This window comes from Onychomys torridus, chromosome 8 (genome assembly GCF_903995425.1).
Source record: "Onychomys torridus chromosome 8, mOncTor1.1, whole genome shotgun sequence".
NCBI classification, from domain to species: domain Eukaryota; kingdom Metazoa; phylum Chordata; class Mammalia; order Rodentia; family Cricetidae; genus Onychomys; species Onychomys torridus.
In genome coordinates this window covers 53,442,523-53,462,579 of record NC_050450.1, presented here as the reverse complement: position 1 = coordinate 53,462,579, position 20,057 = coordinate 53,442,523, and the positions used below count along the sequence as shown (strand labels likewise).

At 44.5% G+C, this 20,057-nt stretch overlaps 1 protein-coding gene across 1 annotated transcript in view; it reads left to right on the top strand.

Moving 5' to 3' along the window:
* Window positions 1–1,435: 1,435 nt before the first annotated feature.
* The window catches only part of Myocd (myocardin), a 45,605-nt gene continuing 26,983 nt past the window's right edge, over window positions 1,436–20,057 (top strand). Inside the window, 3 exon segments of the mRNA XM_036198124.1 lie at window positions 1,436–1,491; window positions 2,825–2,900; window positions 7,148–7,309. Of these exon segments, the coding sequence (XP_036054017.1) occupies window positions 2,885–2,900; window positions 7,148–7,309 (178 nt within the window). The 5' untranslated portion in view covers window positions 1,436–1,491; window positions 2,825–2,884.

Sequence of the window (20,057 nt, the reverse complement as noted above, 5' to 3'; positions counted from 1 at the left end):
GAAAGAGCCTCTGTGGCTCCAGTCTAAGTGAGAATGGAGTGTGTCAACTGTATTGCATACAAAGCAGCCAGCTGGGACAATTTAGGTGTGGCCTTTGGTCAGCATCATTAATGCTGGAATGAGGCAGGGAAATCAATAGGGTATGCCCAAACAGCATCCTATATAGAAAATAATACGATCAAGCACCACTATGGTACCTACCAGATCCTGTTAGCATCATCTCCACCGGGTTAGTAGGGGAATTGTGTAGTTTTCAGGGCTAAAATGCATGTAAGGGTACACACAAACAAACACACGTACACATGCAAACATGCATGTATGCACACACACTGACCTAGCCAGAAACCAATGCAAGATTTGGAAAATGACTTCTTTGTCTGTAGCATAAGAATGGACACCTGCTAGAATATTTGTAGAATGTGTTTCATAGATGTATCCAGACTTACAACTATTTTTTTTTTAAATGCAAGGCAATTCTGTACTTGGTTCAACCTCTTCCCTTATTGTGAAATATTATTGTCTGTGGCTTCTGGCTGGGATTGTTCTCAGGAGGCCAGAAAGCCAATACAAGATGCAGACAAGTGCAGAGAGATATCCTGTACTTTTGCTACACGGAGTTTATGGTTCCATAGTGAAGAGATGCTCTGAGGACAGATGGAAGGACACACAGAGAAAAGTGGAAGTACTGACTGGCAGAGGCTGACTATTCTGTGCTACTCTATGCCACTGGGCATGACTGCCTGGGGAGACCCATGTTGGCTGACAGAGAATAATTGGAAAACCACTCCTGGAAAAAGATGAGGCAATCAGAGGACCCAGGATCCAACTCTGAGCTCCTGGACAAGGCAATAATCCATTTCTATGGACCTCAGTTTCCCCACTTGGTTTAGGATTGGGATTGGAGTTCACTGTCTCCATGGACCCTTCAAGCTCTCATATTCTGAATCTCAGTTTCTCACTGGACACCTTTGGCTGCCTGTTCGTGGTCAGACAGCCACATTCTGTATCCAAAGAAATCTCTTCCTCCAGGATGCCCACATGCATCCAAGACCATAACCATCCCCCAAGCTTTTAGAACTAAGGGCTCAGCGAAGTCAGTGAGGGGGTTAGTTGTCCCACTTAGCATATCCCCCAAACCAATGTTATCTAGGCCCCTGTTTCCTCAGAAACTTGGCATGGCCTGCCTCCACCACTTCTCTTGTTGCAAAATCTGCCTCTGCTGCTCTTCTTGGTTCAGGCCTGAGTTCCTCCTTTCTCTGTCTCCTGTGGCTTCTGAGCAGCTGGCATCCTCCAGGCCTTCCTTCCTTTGTTGCTTGTAGCCTGGTAGAGGCCATCACTTTCAGACTGTGCATAGCTGAGCAAACACACGGCAACCCTGCAATACTGACCCTGCCCTCAGCCAGCCTCTGCTCACCTCTGTATCTTTCTGTTGCAGCACTGAAAAGTCCAACTGAATTCCATGACCCAAGAAAAAAATTGGATAGTGACAAGGTAATTTTTGCAAACCACCTTTTCTAAATATGGCTGCTGACAGGGTATAGATATTGCATGCTCAAACTTTGGCTTACATGTGTAGGATTTCTACAACCAACTCCAAATGGCCACATCCCTGGCCTCATACCATATGGACTCTCACCCCCATAAAGCAAAGACAACTGTGAAAATGACATCTACCGTGTAAACTTTAAGAGTGATGGTTCTCAGCTGAAAAAAGGAACGTTCTTAATCACTCAGTGTTGGAGGACAGTCACCAAAGATGTGCTAGAGATCAAAAGGTCAAAACGCCTTTAAGAAGGGAAGTAAGGTTGGCCTTCCTGCTGATTTATCTTTTCATACAGTCATTCTTAGCAAAATCCCATTTTCATAAGTGGGTTCAGTGGGAAGATGAAGGCTGTGAGTGGGGTTTATTTGGAGCTACCCAAAGAGTGACATTCACTTGATTTTCTCATTTGGTGGACATGGTTGTTTGGTTTGTTCTATTTTTCCATTTGAAGGAAAAATACTCATCAGGCACCTTCATAATAGATTTCTGCTCCTGATGCTATCAGTGATATAAATGCAATGGAGGAGCCGTCAGCACCTTCCATGACATGGGAATGAATGGCAGGCTGGTGTCTCTGCTTGCCTGTTAGTTGCAGCCTTGCAGCCTGTCTATGAATAGACAGGAAGAGTAAGATTTTGAGATTCTTCCACATTGCCTGTGAGGAGCTGTGATTCTTAGTGCCACAGAGTAATGAGCAACAGATGTCATCAGCACTGGGGAGACCAGGGGCAGACCTAGAACAGGGAGAGGGCAGAACTGGAAGAAGGAGTCAGAGGCCTGCGACCCTCAGTTGGTTTGAGCCTAGCCTGCCATCCCTCCAGATGGCTCCTCCATGACAACAAGATGTGGCAAACCATCCTTCCCTAGGTGCCTGCCGAAGTCTGGGTCACAGGTTTCACACTTTGCCATGTCAGAGACAACTGGCAATGGCTGTATGGAGTCCTGTTGTAGTGTGTGCTTGTGCGAGGTTTTATCTCTGACCTTGGTCGCTTTTGTGACTTTTAGGCAATAGGATCAATTATGGCAAAATGACTCCAGGTCAACTGCCATATGACTATCACTAGAATGTCTTTGTATTTATAATTTATAGCCCTTAACTCGGGTCCAGGCTTTTTTTTTTTTTTTTAACCCCTCTGCACCTTCTTTCCCATACTAAAATTCTAGGGGGAAATTTTGTGTTTCTTTGCAAAAACATGGGAGAAAGGGTATTTTCCATTCACCACTCATAGAGAACTTTTGCCTTTTGAGAGAAATTGAGAGTTTTGTGCTTTTCTTCTACAGACTGAAGATTCCCTGAGGCGCAAGGGCAGAAACAGGTCTGATCGTGGCAACCTGATTAATATGCACATTCTCCAAGGTAAGGAAGGCTACATAAATCATAAACTAGGAGATGCCTGCCCAGCAAGGGGCCATGTCTCTAGAGTTTCCTGTCTCTACTTGTTAGGTCTTTTTAAATCTTCTCCAAAGATAAATTAATTAATATAATAAAATAAAAATATTTTTAAACCATAGATTGATAGATATAGATATCTCCATCTCAGCCTTGCATTAGGTCATTTTGAGCAGTGATCCACTCATTCTTAGCCACATAGAAGGCTTAGAAAGCCACACATTTGTTTCAGATTTGATTTCCTGTCTCACCTACTGTTGTTGGTTGTTTGGTTTTTGGCTCTTTAGGTGGACCCACCACCCAGCTCCCAAAGAAATCACACACAGAGGCTTATTCTTACTTATGAAATACCTGACCTTAGCCTTGCTTGTTTCTAGCCAGCTTTCTTTAACTTAAATTATCCCATCTACCCTTTGCCTCTGGGCTTTTCCCATTCTCTTACTTCTTTCTGTAAATCTTACTCTTACTCTGTGGCTTGCTGTGTAGCTGGGTGGCTGGCCCCTGGGGTCCTTCTCTTTCTCTGGCTCCTAGATAGTTCTCTCCTCTCCCAGTTTTCTCCTTGTATATATACTCTCTGCCTGCCAGCCCTGCCTATCCTTTCTCCTACCTTGCTATTGGCCAGTTCTTTATTAGACCATCAGGTGTTTTACACAGGTACAGTTTCACAGAGTTAAACAAATGCAACATAAGCAAAATTAGCACACCTTAAAATAATGTTCTACTACAACCTACCCCACTCCTGACTCTAAGGCCAGGCAATTCCACAATTTTCCTGAGCACCGACAGAGTGTCCTTCTCTGTTCATGTGAGGGGCTCATCTAGTTGTTGCCACAGTCACCAAGTAGCAGTTTGATCCTACCCTGTGGATGTCTTTACGTTCTAGTGCAAAGGTTCTCGACCTGTGGGTCGCAACCCCTTTGGGGGGTCAAATGACCCTTTCACACGGGTCCTCTAAGACTATCAGAAAACAGATATTCACATAATCATTCATAACAGTAACAAAATTACAATTATGAGGTAATAACTAAAATAATTTTATGGTTGGGGATCACCACAACATGAGGGATTGTATTAAAGGGTGGCAGCATTAGGAAGTTTGAGAACCACTGCTCTAATGGGTGGGAAATAAGCATCTCAGAAAAATCAGTGCTGATCTGTGAAGTTTTTCTCTGGGATGCTGCAACCATGTTGGGAAAGGGGAAACAAAGCAAACACCTAGTTGGCCACCTGAGTCTGATACCTGAGTGAGGGAGAATGCTCAGGCCACTGGTGCCCAGCCTCAGAGAGGCTCAGCTTCTACTTTGACATTTTCTGTGAACTATTTGATCAGGAAGAAAATGCTGCACTGACAATTGCAAGGGACTGGCTGACCTTGTCAGCGCAGAGATGAACAAGATATACATGTCTGCCCTTAGCGAACCCTCCCAGGGTAACAGAGAAGGCAGACGTGAGAATTAGCATTAGAAAATGCCTGGTGTAGTGAATGTAAGGTGTGTGAATGCAGGGAGGAGGCCTCAGAAGGGAGACATCTGACTCAGAACAGACTGGGAAGGGGAAGGGAAGGAGCTGGGATACGAAGTGTGGAGCAAGTTCAGGAAGAAGGAAGAGGGCATTTTAGGAGGAGGTGCAGCATGCACCCAGCACCAGTGTGCTCTCTCTAGAATGCAGATTTCCTTCCACCCCCCCTACCCCCCCACCCCACCCCCACCCCCACCCCGATGCAAGCTGTACAGGGTATGAAAGGCCCTGAAAGAGGGAGGAAGTTGTGAGTCTGTCCTCTCTGAGCAGCAGCATCTCTGACTCTTCTGGCTTCCTGACATTTCTCCAATGTGGAGTAAGTGAGATGCTGTGAGACAGACAGTAGACAGCACAGAATCTGGAGGGAAGGCTCTACAGAACCCTAAGGGCTTTCAGGCAAAAGTGGCACAATTCTTACCTCCTTTACAGTGACATCTCTGAAGACCCTGGGACTGCTGGTGTGTTAGCACAAAATTATAGCTATACAAACAGACCAAGAAAGGCCACTCAGTTGAGATACAGACTTTCAATGGTCGAGTTAGCAAACAGAAATAGATATTGCATGTGGCAAGAATGCACGAAATGCAGGCATTTGTACTTTGCTGGTAGGGTGCGACCGGGTCAGTGTTTCTACAGGGCACTTTGGCAGACTGTATCCAGCTCCTTAACCTTGCATCTAATCTTGAGCTTGTAAAGGTTTGTATGCAAAATTGGTGTTTAGCAAGGAGTTAATTGGAGAAGAAAACATTGAAACTGGTAAAATGTCCAACAAGGGGGGTCCCCAAGTTGGGGATCCTCTGTCAAGTTTAATTCCACAGAGCCAGCACAGCAAGGGCTTCGAAGAGTAATGACTTAATAAGAAAAGGCTTAGAAGATGTTTAGTGAAAACAGCAGAAAGCAAAGCAGTATTTATAGACAAATTCTGGGAAGACAAACTAAACATGTAAATATGTGCATTTGTGGTCCAGTTCTGGGAAGAAAAAGTATTGATCTAATAATAAGAAGAGACAACTCAGAAAGACTGGCGCAGCAGGGCGAGTCCCCTGCTCCTTTTGCTTTCTCGTGCATAGCCTTGGTGTTTGTGGCACTTACCTGACTTTCATCCCCAGCAGGTTCCAAGAGTTGTTTCCCTCATCACTGTCTTTGATATCAAGTTCTCCACCACAGCAGCCCTTGATTCTGTGACATGTCTCTTCCACGGAGCCTTCTAGTCACCCCAACAGAAATTAAGAATTAGTTTCCTAAAGTACTAAAGACCCACTAAGATGCAAACAGCTCCTCTCTCCTGAGTTTCTCACTCAGGTGGGGACAGGAAATAGGGAAGAGATTACAAAAGTGAGCACACTATGCCCCGAGGGCAGAAGGGATCAGTGCTTGACTGATATGTCCAGAAAATAATTGGATCCATTCATGGCAGGCTTGGAGGCTGAGGGGCTGTGTCAGGAAAGCCTGAGAGGCTGTGGCAGGGTGCGTTGGAAAATGTCAAAATGGAGTCCAGCCGGGACCTGGATAACCACATTCTTTTTTTAAAGATTTTTTTTTTTTTATTTTTTAATGACATGTGTCAGCAAGAGGAAGGAGAGTAATGTTGCAATGTTGCATGAGCGTGCTGGTAGAAGCCAGAAGAAGGTGTCAGATCTCCTGAGGCTGGGGCTCTAAGCAGTTGTGAGCCACTTGACTGACCTAGGGGCTGGGAACTAAACTGGAGTCCCTTCAAGAGCAGCCAGTGCTCTTAACTGTTGAATCATCCCGTCCGTTCTTCCGTGTGGAGCTTCTGGACAAGCATGAATGGCCGAATGAATTAGGAGGTTTCTCTGCTGTGTAAGAAACGCGCAGTCAAACTCAAGACCCCAGGTCTGGACGAGAGGGTTGGGAGAGGTGTCTATAAAGACTTCATCTTTTAAACTCAGCATGTTGAGACAGACCCTGAAAGCCCTTACCTTACATTTCTCCACTAGGAGTGACAGGTTGGCAGGATTTTTCTTTATATTTTTTTTCACGGAAATCACTCACAGCTCACCCTAAAGAGGACATTTGGGGTCAGCCATAAAGGGGAGAGTTTAGAATGCTGTACTTGACCTTCTCACCCTCCAAATGATGAGAAACTGCTTGTTGGATAAATTCGATTTATCCTCTGTTTAATTAAAATATCAACTTTAAATGTTTTTTTTGTTTTTGTTTTTGGTGGGTTTTTTGTTTTTGTTTTTTTTTTGTTTTTTTTTTGCCTTTTACAATGTATCTGAACATTTGACTTTCAGTCAGTATCACAACATTGACCATCTAAAACCCCTAGAAAATTACATCCCCCTCCCGCCCCGCCCCACTATCACCAGGAGATAATGTTTATTGCAGTCCTGGCCTGTGCCAATCACTCTCAAAAGCCAGGAACCAAGGGTCAAGCAAGCCACATGGACCCCATGGATTGCTTGCTTACAAAATTGCCAAATTGCATTTTTTTTAGAACAAATCCTCTCCAGGCAAGTTTCTCCAGCTTTCCTGTGCCTCTTCATTTGCCTTTATTTGGAAGTGTCTGCTCGCTGGTGCTAATCCCTGTGAAGTGATGATGCTGGCATTGAAAAATTATCAGGATGGTAGAGCATGGTGTGACAGTGTTGTGTAACCCCCAGCCAAAAAACCCAAACCAAACAAAATGACATCAAATTCTAAAACGGATCCTGTCTGTTTCAATGTTGTAGCCTCCACGGCAGAAAGATCCATTCCAACTGCTCAGATGAAGCTGAAAAGGGCCCGCCTTGCAGATGACCTCAATGAAAAGATTGCTCTCCGCCCAGGGCCCTTGGAACTGGTGGAGAAGAACATACTGCCTATGGATTCTTCAGTAAAGGAGGCTATAAAAGGTAGTTGGGGTTGGGGAGGCATGCCTGTCCCACACTTGTGAACCCCAGCGCAGCCACAGCTCTGACAATCTAGGAACCCCATTCTGGTTCTGAATAGCTCACTGCATGAGCCATGCCATGGATTGCTCCCCAAGCATCTACCCCATATCCAGAGGTCCACCCTCTTCAGTTTCCTATGTTACAGAGGCAGAGGCAGGAGGGATGAGATGAGAGCAGTCAGTAATGAAGTTTCACAGCCATAATCCCAGCACTTGAAAGGCTGAAACAGGAGGATTGCCGTGATTTCAAGGCCACCCTGAGCTCCATAGTTAGTTCTAGGCCAATCCTGTTTCAAGTGAGATCTTAAAAACCAAATTAATCAATGAAGAGAGAGAGGTAAAGCGTGAACTAGCACAGTGGGAATAGCAGTTGGCTGCTGTGTGCTAGGGTTGAGATAGGGATGATGTCATCCAGGCTTTCACAAGCAAAACTCATGCTATGACATGTGTGAAACTGACCATTCTTATGTGATGTCTGAGGCCACTCAAGGAGATGATGCACTTACCAATTCCCTCAGAAACCACCTTAACTCATGTCATAGACCTTTAGACCAGCCGACCCTAGGTAGATCCAAACAGCCTGCAAGTAGAGAGTTCAGCTAAACTGTGCTTTGAGTTGGATACTGGGTCAACAGAGGAACATGGAGCAGGGAGATGAGCATTCCTATAGGCAAGTGGACTTTCTTCCTGTTAGACCCGCAGGCAGCTCCTGGAGTCACTTGAAAGGTACTATTTGCCAATAGATATTTAAATGTTTTAATATGTAGCCAAAAGCATGTGTAAGGATACCTTATTCTAAACTGTGTTTATTGTGAGTTGCCCTTGAGCTGATTCACATCTTGGTCTTACCCATCCATTCAGAGGCCATGTGGATGCTGCCTTTGGCATGTGTAACTGTGGAAATAGGAGCACCAGGAAAGTCACTGGCTCTGCTTCCGGTGCCCATTTGGACATCTCACCATGGTTGTCTGTCCTTTTCACACCTAGTCTCCACATGGAATGTCTTGTGCTTGTGAACTTGGCCTACAGTTCTCAGGAGTGCTTGCTTCCATCGCCGCTCTGATAGATAGTTCACCAAAGAGGGAAAAGGTCTGGGGGAGAAAATGCCATTGAGCCGCTCATCAGTTCTCAGAACGTTCTATTCCATGACTATGAATTGTCACTCACTTCTCTATTATAGGCAAAAGATTTTTAATCTGCACCTTTAGCCTATACTGACCTTCCACCTGCTCTTGTGGTTATCCATTGCCAACAGGTAGCCTTTTCTCTTTCCTTCCTCCTGCCTCTGTTTCCCCATGTATGTGCTACTTATGCAAGAAAAAAAAAATCTATCATTAGGGTGGCTGACATTTTACCATTTTACATTGCCTTGTGCATCCTGATTTTGCACACAGTACTTTCAGATTTCTCTGTCATCTGTTCATCCTTTTCTTCATAGTTTCTAAACTTGTTTTTATTGAAAATAGTTCCCAGTTTGCCTGGCAGTGGTGGGACATGCCTTTAACCCCCCCCCCCCAGCCCTTGAAAGGCAGAAGCAGGTGGACCTCAGTGAGTTGGAGGCCAGCCTGGTCTAAAAGAAAGAAAGAAAAGGAAAATATTTCTGAGCTCAAGAATATAGGCGCTTTTTTTTTCACTTACATCATCATATATACACCTGCATTTTCACATTAAAATCTGAGTGCCTCTAAAAATATTTCAGATAATATTAGATTAAGAGGCACATGTAATTTTGCTTTGCCTGAAATTTTGTGATGTGCTTTGCAATTTGATTTCACATTTATCTTCAAAAACTCCTTTATATTAGCCTGCTTTGTCTGTTGTTTCCTGGCTACTTACAAATGTGTATTGGAGATAAAACTTAGGAATAGTTTTTTGTATGTTAATTTCCTGTTGAAATTTGTTTCAAAATGCAGCACATTTATAGGTTAATTTGCAGTGGATTCATATGTATAAATAAAGGATACTGGTTCTTCCAAGTCCGAAACACAAGGTTCCTTTCCATTTACCCAAACCTTGTATTTCCCTCAACACAGTTTGTTGTTATAAGCCAGGTCCTTTGGATCATTGTGACACTGGAAACATTAATTTTGCTTATTTCTTTTTTCTTAGCATCTTTGAAGATTTCCTTAAGAGTGCCAATAAGTTTCTCAGTTCACGCTCTTTAAGTCGAAATGTCTATCTACAAATGAAACATGTTTCCTGCTCCACTTTGTGTAATGACTGGTAGTTGAATACCTATATATTATATGATCAATGTCATCGTAGAATCATACATGCCTACTAGCATTTTTATAGGTCTTGCACTTCATTTAAGAATTCCAGTATGTATTTACATTTGTAGATTATATCAATTTGATATAAATTATATAGATGATACAGTGTAATATACCAAATAAAATAAAATTTTACTACATACATATCTAGCAGGGTGGCTCTTTTTCTTAAAGGGCCATAGAAACACCTACTTTATGTATAAAATTACATATATGACATAGAAAGCCTATATAAATCATATATTCAATAAATAATGACATGCAAAATGATTGAATAATCATGTATCTCTTGCTCAGTAGAATCCTATTATTACTGATAGGTTGACAGTGGTTCAAAGCAGCCAGGAGGCAATGAGCTTGTGGCCAGACTGGGCTGTACAGCAAGACCCTGTCTGGTAAAGAGGAAGTGCTAACAGGTGAGGCTGTCTATGTTAAGTTTATCTGCAATATGACAGCTTGAGGAGCACATGTTTTCATCCCATTTCTCTTTTAGATGGACATCTATAGTCACCTGCCTTTATGTATGGCAGGTGCTTTTGGTACAGGTAGTATAAGGATGTGTTCTTCCCTAAGGGTGATTTAAAGAGGATACTAAGTAAGACGCTTCCAAAGCATGTGAAACAACAATGATGTGAAAAGACAATGTCGTCCTATGATAGCCATGTGGCATTGATTCTTTTCCAAATCACCCTGACGTTCCTGGGAGCAACCTTTCATGATTCTGTTTTTAGAAATTACAAACATGTTACTTATACATCTTAATCAATTTTGTCATTGCTGTGTCATGGCATTTATTTAGTGATCTAACAGCCCAGAAAGAGGTTTCCACTAAGAGGAATCCTCCATGGCAGGCTCCTTAATCTTGTTCTTCCCGCTATCCCCTCCATCCTCCAAGGAAGATGGCTCGTTTTCTTAAAGGGACAGATAGTAAACTATGAGCTCAATCTGTCACAATTGTTCCACTCACCTTTGTAGTGGGGATGTAACCACAGCAACAAGTAAACAAACAGGTATGGCTGTGTTCCAATAAAACTTTCTTTTAGTGTGGAGCTTGTTACCCTCTGAATCTAGCCAGTGAAATCTAAAAATGAATACCTTGCTTGCGCTCTGCCTACTGTGATACCAGTATAGAGGCTGAGAAAGGTCCCCTGATTGAGCTCCGTTTCCCAGCAGTAGCTCCACACTGCAAAAAGGGGAGCATAATATTTGATAAACAACTATCCAGTTACAGCATGCAAAAGTAATATTGCTTTCTACTGTATTTGTTCTATACTGATCCGATTTAAATGGTACAGCCATCTGGATGCTCCTTGAGTTATGGTAAGGTCATGTGCACATAGGCACATCCCAAACTGAAAAATATATTTACTACACCTGAGAATCACAGCCTAGAACATCCTTCTTGAAACACTGTGGGGAGTGGTTTGTTTCCTGCTGTGACCACATGTCTGACTTCAGTTGCCACCAAAGTAACCAAAGTATTGAAGAGGGTATAGCTGACCCAGGAAAAGATCAAAGTGCAAATTTTTCAGTAAAGTTCCTCCTGAAAGACGATAGCTTTTGCCCCATTGAAAGTCACCGCATCGTAAGTCCAGGTGATTTATCAGTATACATTTCACAGAGTAAGTGATAATTACCTATGGCTTTTCTGAGTGACAGAAACTGTTAAACGTGGTCTCATGATCAGCTTCATGAGCTTTTCTCATTCACATCTCCTCCGAAGCCGAGTCCCTGTCTTGGGAGTTGTTCTTTCGTGACTTTCTATGGTGATGCTCATAGCTACGTGCATATTCAAATTTTTGCCTTATATCCATTGTATGATTTACCCCATGTTGGAAATTCTCCTCCTCTTGTATATCAAAGTTCATGAGTCTCCAGCAGTATGTGGTGTTGGCTTGCTGTGGTTCTAAGCATCTCTGAACCTGAACTCCATTTTTCAACTTAAATACAATATTTAGGGTATTGTCTCTTCCTCTCTCCTTTACTTCACTAGAAGTCTGTCCAGTTCTTCTCTGAGAAAGGAGAAGTTGGCGATTCTATTCTTAAAGTCTGTTGGTTCCATGTGTTCACTGGAATTCAGTTTGCCTCTAGTCCAGCTTGCTGAGAAGTTGCATGAGGCGAGCTGGAGGCTTGCTTTGCTATTTGTTTTCTAGGGTGGTTGTTGTTTGGTTCTTTCTCTCTCTTTCTTTGTGTTTTTGTTTGTTTGAATGATTGTTGTTTGTTTCACAGTGGCAGTCAAATCCACGGCCTCACAAATTCTAAGGCAAGTGCCCTGCCACTGAGCTGCACCTGTGACCACAAACCAGAGCTTTGCGTGCATCAGGCTGGCTTTGAACTGTATGCAGTTCTGTGAGCCTGGGCCACACACCTGTAGATACTGTCACTTCATCTCACTGTGACTCAACTGCCTCATCTGTAAATTTCTCCATTACAGTAATCACTATGTCTCAGGATCGTTTGTCTCAAATAGACTCAAACAACTGGTATACAGAATGAAGTCAGGGTTAGGGAGACTGCTCCATCAGTAAAAACGCTGGCTGCACAAACATGAAAACCTAGTTCCAATCCCCAGAACCCATGTAAAAAGCCAGGTACATAGGCCCGCACCTATAATCCTATTGCTGGAGAAGAGGAGATAAAAAGACCCCTGAGGCTCACTGGCCAGTAAGTCTAGCCAAATCAGCAAGCTCCAGATTCAGTGAGATACTCTGCCTCAGTATAAATACAAGGTGAAGTGTGACTGAGAAGAATCTGATACTGACACCTTCATCTGACCTCCTCACATACACCATACATGTACATCACACACACACACACACACACAGAGAGAGAGAGAGAGAGAGAGAGAGAGAGAGAGAGAGAGAGAGAGAGAGAGAGAGAGAGACCTAAAAGCTGAAGTCTCACTTACTGACCATCAGGAGCCCACCAATAACACACTCTGAGGCAGGGGTGAGGAGGGCAGAGAGGAAAATGCTGGCCAAGTGCTAGAAGCAGCTTACAGTGTGTCTTCCAAGCAGAGAGGCTCAAACTTTAGGGTTCTTCTTGCTCAAGAAAATTGATAAAAAAAAAAAAACCCGTTTTTCTAACACCCTACCTAAACATCATTTTGGAGGGATAAGAAAAAGGTAGTAGCAAGCACAGGAAGGGTTCTGGTGGGTCCAAACTGAGTGTGTGTCAGGCTGTGCATGCAGACTAGACTGTATCTGTGGTGTGGAGTGGGCTTGTAGGAGATGGAAGAGCTCCACTGGCAGGCTGGCACACTTGTCTGAAGAGAGCTGACAAGCTGGAAAAAGTCCTGCATGTGAGTGTACAATAAGAGAGAACGATATGACCAACATTATGTGACTTGATTATAGACTACTGTGCAACACACAGGCTTCTCTCTCTTGGGCAAGGTAAACGATGTCATTGTTTATCAAGACAGGAATATGAATGGATGAGTAAGGTGGGGGAAAATAACAAATCTCGTGTTAACTGCTGAATGTGAGAGGCCTACCAATAACGCAAATAACATTCATAGTCAGCGGGTCCTGAATGTGGGTCCTCGTTCAGAAGAAGGCACAAACTTGCAAATATTCCGTACTTATGGTGATTTCAACCAATGGATTAGATAAGATTGCCTTTGCATGCATGCATTTCTTCACTAACATCTATTGATTCTATTCTAATGGGCCAGACACCACTCTAAACTCTTGGTCAGTGATCAGAACCTACAAATGAATTAAGTATCATAGAAAAAGCTGCTCCATGCAGTACCAGTTCAGGGTATGAGTAATGCATAAAAAACTGTTGTGTGGTAGGAAATCTGTGCAGAATACCAAAGACTAGCTGAAGAATAAGGCTGAACATGCATTTGTAGGTCCAAGAAAAATCCCAGAAGTGGGTGCTGGCTTTGGAGAAGAAACCACTCATTCCCACTCCCTACCTCCCCCACCCCCAGCCCCACCTTGCAATCCCTGTGCCCCCTTCTGTATTTATGAGTCTCACAAGCAAATGAACATACACTAAAAAACATCACAAGGCCACTGGGAGTCCAGCTGTAGAAACAGCAGCTAGTGTTCTCCCAGCAGCAATGATGAGCCAGCTCCTCTTGTGCCTGTTACTCCTGGGGATCACATCCCTTCTATGGTGAGATGAAGATGAGCTCCTGTGGTGCTTTTGATCGGCCTCATGACCTCTGCTCATTTCCCCTTCTCCATCCACGTGCCGTTCCATTTGTGTTTACTCATTGTGGTTCTCTCTCCAGCTGTGTTTCTGTGCTCCCGCCAGACTTGAGGGGCCTACTGTGTCATTGTCTCCCTCCCTTCGAGCAAGCGTTAACTAAAATCTAAGAGAGAATGATCTACAACCTTTAACACAAGGAAGGACCTTTCGACAGCGAATCTTCTCACCTGGCATTTTTCTCATCTTTCCCAGGTCACCCTCTTGTAGCTGAAGGGCTCACCACACCAAGTCTTTTTTTTTTTTTTTTAAACCACAGACTTGTCTGTCTTATAGGATGCCAAGTGTTGGCTCTACTTCCAACCTGGGAGTTTCTTCTCTGAAACTTCTTCTCTTAGAGACTCTAGCTGATCTCATTCACATCACTTTGGAATGGCATATGGTGCAGGAAGACAAGACTCAGGCTCTTGTGGTCACCACTCAGAGTGTACCTGACTGTCTATCATCCTTTTGTGAAAAACCTCATCAGGTCAGGACACGGCATATAACTAATGCAATCTCCATGGCTTCTCTACAGAATGTGGGATGCCTTGTTAGGCTTATTACTCAGGTGCTCCTTAGTACTGAGAGCCCTGGGTTCTTCTCTTCACCTGTGTTAATGTGCTCACTGATCATTAAATAGTTTCTTCCTGGGGTGTGAGCATCCTGCATGGCCTAGTTATAGAGATGGCTGTGTTTTGTTCATATGCCTGACTCCTGGCTAAATTAAACCCAACCCAGCTGGATTGATCAAACAGTAGGAGGACTCTAGACTCCAGCTGCAACTGGCAAACAAATTTCTCACCTTGTCTTTGGACTGAACCAGATTTTGCATCTAAATCAGTGCTTCAGTTTCTGTATAACCAGTGTGTTAGAATATGAGCTCAGGTTAGTTGATTCTGTGGGTTTCCTTGTGGAATCCTTGACCCCTCTGGTTCCTACAATCCTTCTTCCCCATCTTCCTCCAAAGGATTCCCTGAGCTCAACCTAGTTAGTGTTTGGCTGTGGGTCTCTGCATCTGTTTCTATCAGCTGCTGGATGAAGCCTCTCTGATGATGATTGTGCTAGGCTCCTGTCTACAAGGATAGCTGAATATCATTAGGGATCATTTTGCTGATTTTTTTTTTTTATGCTGGTCATATTTGGTTCTATCCTGGGTTTCTGGGCTACCCAGCCTCTGGTTCCTGACTCTCTGGGTAGTGTCAGGGTGGGCTCCCTCTAGAATAATCTTTTAATATAGAAACCAGTGTCTGACCTGCCAGAGCTGTTACCAGGGCCATCCGTTTCCAGCCGTCCTGCTTCTGAAAGCCTCTTTACTCATCATATGTTTGTCTGTGACCCCCAGGCTTATTTTAAAATCAAACTCTCTTGCTCACAAAGAATCCAGTCCATGTTGAGAGACTGTGCATGCTGACACTGATCACGCACTTTAAAGGCAGATATACAACAGCCATGGCGCTATACCAGAGGGTAGGGTTGTTTGCTTTGGCATGGCTTTACTTCCTCATGGAAAAGATTCTATCATTCCATGATGAGAAATCATTTTCAAAGTACAAATTATCCTTAAGGGAAAGAAACACACCAGGGCCTATATGTCAATTCATTTTTGGAGGGAAAACTCTGGGGAAAATGGGGTAGGGTTTAGGAAATTGGGGAACCCACAGATTTGGTGAGAAAGAGTGAGAGCTGAGAAAAGCAAGCAGCCCTTCAGCTCTGCAGGCCGCCTGGTGATCCGAATGACTAGTGTTGCTGAAGCCACGTTGGCATTGCTGAGAAGTGGGCAGTTGGAGTTGGGGATATCTTTCAATGTCTCCAAGGGGCAGCTGGAGGTACTGACAAGTGACTACAGGGACACTGAGTGTTTTCCCATAAAGAAAGAAGGAGGCAACAGGAGTAAGTCATATTTACACCAAATGACAGTCTTTGTCCCTTGGGTTTGACCTCTAGAGCTGATATGCAATAAATACACACAGAAGTTAGCTGCATTTCCTGATTTATGAGGATCAGGTCAAGAGATGCAAGGGAAATTTCTGAGGAGTCATGGATCTGAGGAAAGGGGATCCATTTATCCTGGTACCAGTTTACAGCCATTTTATAACAAAGAAACATGATGTCCTTTGAGAGCAGTGAGTTCTCATTCTGGTTAGAGGATCCACCAGTCCATAGACCATAGTGTGTTGTTGGGTCTCATCAAGTCTCCTTGGGCAATAGCCAGGGTTGTTAACATCTACATCACTGTGAATGATCTGAGATACGTTCCCCAGGAAAGCAGATTTCGCTTCATTCTTCTTCAGGAGCATGTTAGGGATGGACAGTTTGTCCTTGAATGAAAATAGCCTTCCTGCCATTCACTGGACTAACTTGCAAGTCAAAAATCAGGAGGTGCACTTTTATTTTTTTTCCTCACCCTTCCTTCACAGCCCTTGGTGCAGGTGCCTGGGGGACAGTAACCAGGACCCCAATTATCTCATTTTAATCTTGGAATTTTAAATGTTTGTACAGAGGAAAGTACAGCTGACTCATTCATTTAATCACTTCCAGGGAATGGGGGAGTGAGGGTCTGTCGCCAGCCTAAGGTCCCCAAGGGGCCTGTGCCCAGAGCCAGTCCTGTGGGCATACCCAGAGGATGATGTCAGGGCCTCCCAGGGCAGGTCCTTGTCATCACACTGCCTGACGTGTCTGCGGGGACAATAGCCAGCGCTCTGCTCTCCAGCAGCTCCCAGCCAGCCTCTTGTCGTGGGAGATTGGAGCAGAGGCCCCAGGTCACAATGCAATGCAATCGATGTGACTGTTCTACAGGAATACAGATAAGGTGACCAGAAGGTGACCTGTGTCCCTCTCTGCAGCAGTGTGGCTTGAACTGGGAAAGAGGGAGTAACTGGTGGCCTTTCCAGGTCAGACTCTCATCCTACTCTAGGGAAGCTGACTCCTTCTTTCTCCACAACAAGTCTCTCAGGACAAACGAGTTTTCCTTGCTGTGGAGACGCACTGACCTTTGCGAGGCTGACCACAGAATAAACTGCCTCCTGGGTGGTCTTCTTGGTTTTGAAAATAGTAAACTGGAGAATGGCAGATGCTAACAAAAACAGTATCGGCCACCGTAACAGCCAGACACGACTGAACAGTTCACATCAGGGCATGTACTCAGGGCTCTGCAGATATTATTTCTTGGAATCTAGAGAGGTAGCTGCATTCATTATTTCCATTTTAGAGATGGGGAAACCTAGGCCCAGTAAGTTCCCAGTGTTCACACTCCCACTGACGTGGCACACCCAAGAAAAAGCAAATACCCCAAGTACCCATGAATGCCTCGTGGAAGTAAGGCAGCATGCAGCAGCAGCAACAGCAGCAGCAGCTCTGGTGGGGGTTGGGGGGCCTCCTCCACTGTTCCAGCTCTTGCTCTAAGCCCAAACCAAGCAACTGTGTAGCTGTGTGGAGACTCCTTTCCCTTCCCTCCTCTTCTGCCCCCACAGTGGCAAACCCAGACCACTTGCAGCCCTGAAGGGGTAACTGGCAGGGTCCACATGATGGCACATCTCATCGTGGTCCTCAAATGTACCTGTTGGCTGAGTCTGACACAGCAACCTCATGCTTTCTAGGTACCAGACAGTCACATTAGGGGCCTTGGCATTCACTCTGCTTCTTGGTGTGAATGGGAACAACTTCCTTGTGTTTGGTTGTGTGGACTCAGGGCTTCCTCCTTCCACTGGCTTAAGCAGGGAGCCTCTAAATGATTGGCAGATGATTTGATGATGTAGTCTCCTAGGTTACGACTCTGTAGGATTTGGCTCCTGAATAATCCTCCCCCCTGACTAAGGGACTTTCTTCCTCACCCTTCATTCTGCTCATCAACCCCTTTAGTATCTCTTCCTCTCTCCATCTTCACCCGAGATGCTGCCCCTCCTGTTGTCCTGTCCCCAACAGGAAGTTATTTCAGGTTCCACCCAAGCCCTCCTCCTCTAAGAGAGTTCTCAGACCACTTTGTGTTACTATCTCCTCTGCCTCACTGTGGTAGACACTCTCCAGGCCACGTCTCCTTGACAGATTCTCCGATTATCCCAGACAGATCCACAGACAGCCTCTTTCTCCTGACTTTCAGCCTCTTTACCATATCTTATCTGATCACCTCGGCTCCTCTTGACCTGTGAAGGGTGGAAGTGAGTGAAATCATTGAGAATCCCCTCCCTTCATCCTGGGAGGGAAAAATAGAACTGATTACAGAAAGTTGATCCTCCATATCCACAGGGGATTAATTCCAGGACCCCCCACAGATAGCAAATTCAGGATTCTCCAGTCCCTCCTGTAAAATGAAATGCTATTGGCACATAATCCATGCATAGGATTCTCATTTCTATGTCAATCATGGATGTATTAGCGGTCATTTTTAGTTCCACATGAATACTATGTAAAAAGTTACTAGACTCACTTCCAGGGGAGCTATAGTGAGAACAAACCCTGTATATGTTCGGGAGAGATGCAATTGTGTCAGCCTCAGTCAGTTCCAAGAATGTGGAACCTCAGACGGCAAGCTGATACCATCTATGCCCTTATTCCAAACTCTCTACTTCTAGACGTTTTATTTATTTTTTAATCATTGTAATGTCTCCACTTGAGGTCACCACTTGCCAGTGATCAGAGTGGGAGCATCTTCAGTGTAGAACTTGTACAGAAGCGGCTCCTTTGTTGCTCTATTTCACTCCCTGCCCAAGGCAGGCTGATGAGTCTCCCTAAATAACCGGTGGCTCCACCCAAGGGCTCTATGGCTAGCAGGGAGGATGGCTGTTTAGCCACCCTCTTCTGTAAAGTGACTCTGAGAGTCTTTTCTCTCATGTGGAAAGATATCTTTAAAAAATAAAAACTGCAGAGTAGGAAAATGATAAGTTCCCAAAGTGTGTGTGTGTGTGTGTGTGTGTGTGTGTGTGTGTGTGTGTGTGTGTGTATGTGTAGAATATAATTTTCAGTGTTGGGAATTAAACCTATGGCTTTGTGTCTGCTACGCAAGCACACTATCGTTGAGCTATACCCCAGGCATTCAATAGCACATTTTACTCAGTCCAGTCTACTTAAAACTTCTGATTTTTGCATGTATCTTCCTGTGTCCATACAGTTAAATCTAGAAGAGACTACTGACTTTTATTGTGAGGTAGAATATGTATATTCGGTATTTTTATACTACGTGAATTTTTATCATGAGCCTTCTACTCTGATAATTATAACAGCAACAATGACTTCTACCCATGGCCCATGGAGCAGATGTCTAGGCATCTAAGCCCCTCCAGGTTAGTGGGCTTCCCATTGGCCTAGTTACTAGAGTTTCCACTCACTGTGTCCTTGTCTGGCCTCTTTCCTGATTTGACACTCGGATGTCCAGAGAGTCTGCGACACATGCCAACAGTGGTTGTGATGACAAGCCCCAAACCACATTTGTTCCATTCCTCCCAGCTCCTTGGGGCCTTTGCAATCGCCACAGTGAGAGCCCAGCCGCTTATCTATACGGAGCAAGAGTCAAAGGTTCTTGTGAGTGTGATTGCAGAAGGGGGGGGCGTCAAAAGCTCCTGATAATGCTGAAATTCCTTTGGAAGGGCTGCACTGGGAATGGGGTCAGGGGAACTCTGTGGCTTGGCACTTAGTGTACTATTTAGCTGGATAACACACTGGAGGAGAATGGGTGACATCAAATGTAAGAAACAGGTCAGGAGATTGTTATAGACCTGTCTGGGCTGATGGCCTCTGTCTCCAACCCGACTCCTCTATTGCCCTAGAAAGATGACCCAGGAGACAGAGGAAGGGTCTGGAGGTGGGTGGTGGGTGCTGAAGGACTCTCAAAGACACAGAACATTAGACATGAAAATAAAATCTATGTATTGAGAAAATAAGAGGCAGGCTGAAGTCTCTGAGGTAGATTTTGGGCTTTTCTCATTGCTGGTTGCCTTGGTTGGGTGGCTCCTTGGACATGAACTTCAGTGACATCTAGGAATTTAAACTTAGTAGCTGGCCTCACTTCTCCTTATTAGTGAAGTTCGCTAAACATTTTGTGCCCATGTGCCCTGCTTTATCTTTGAAGATGAAGCAACTGGCAGGCTGTCGTTTTGATTCCCTTGTGCCAGAAAGCCCAAAGGAGAGGGGCAGTCATTCCGCATTATCTTCCAGAGGCCTCGGCCTCACAGCACGCCCATTCCTTCGCCTTTCCTGATTTATTTTCAAAAGGACATAGGCTCCACAGAAAGCGTTGAAAAA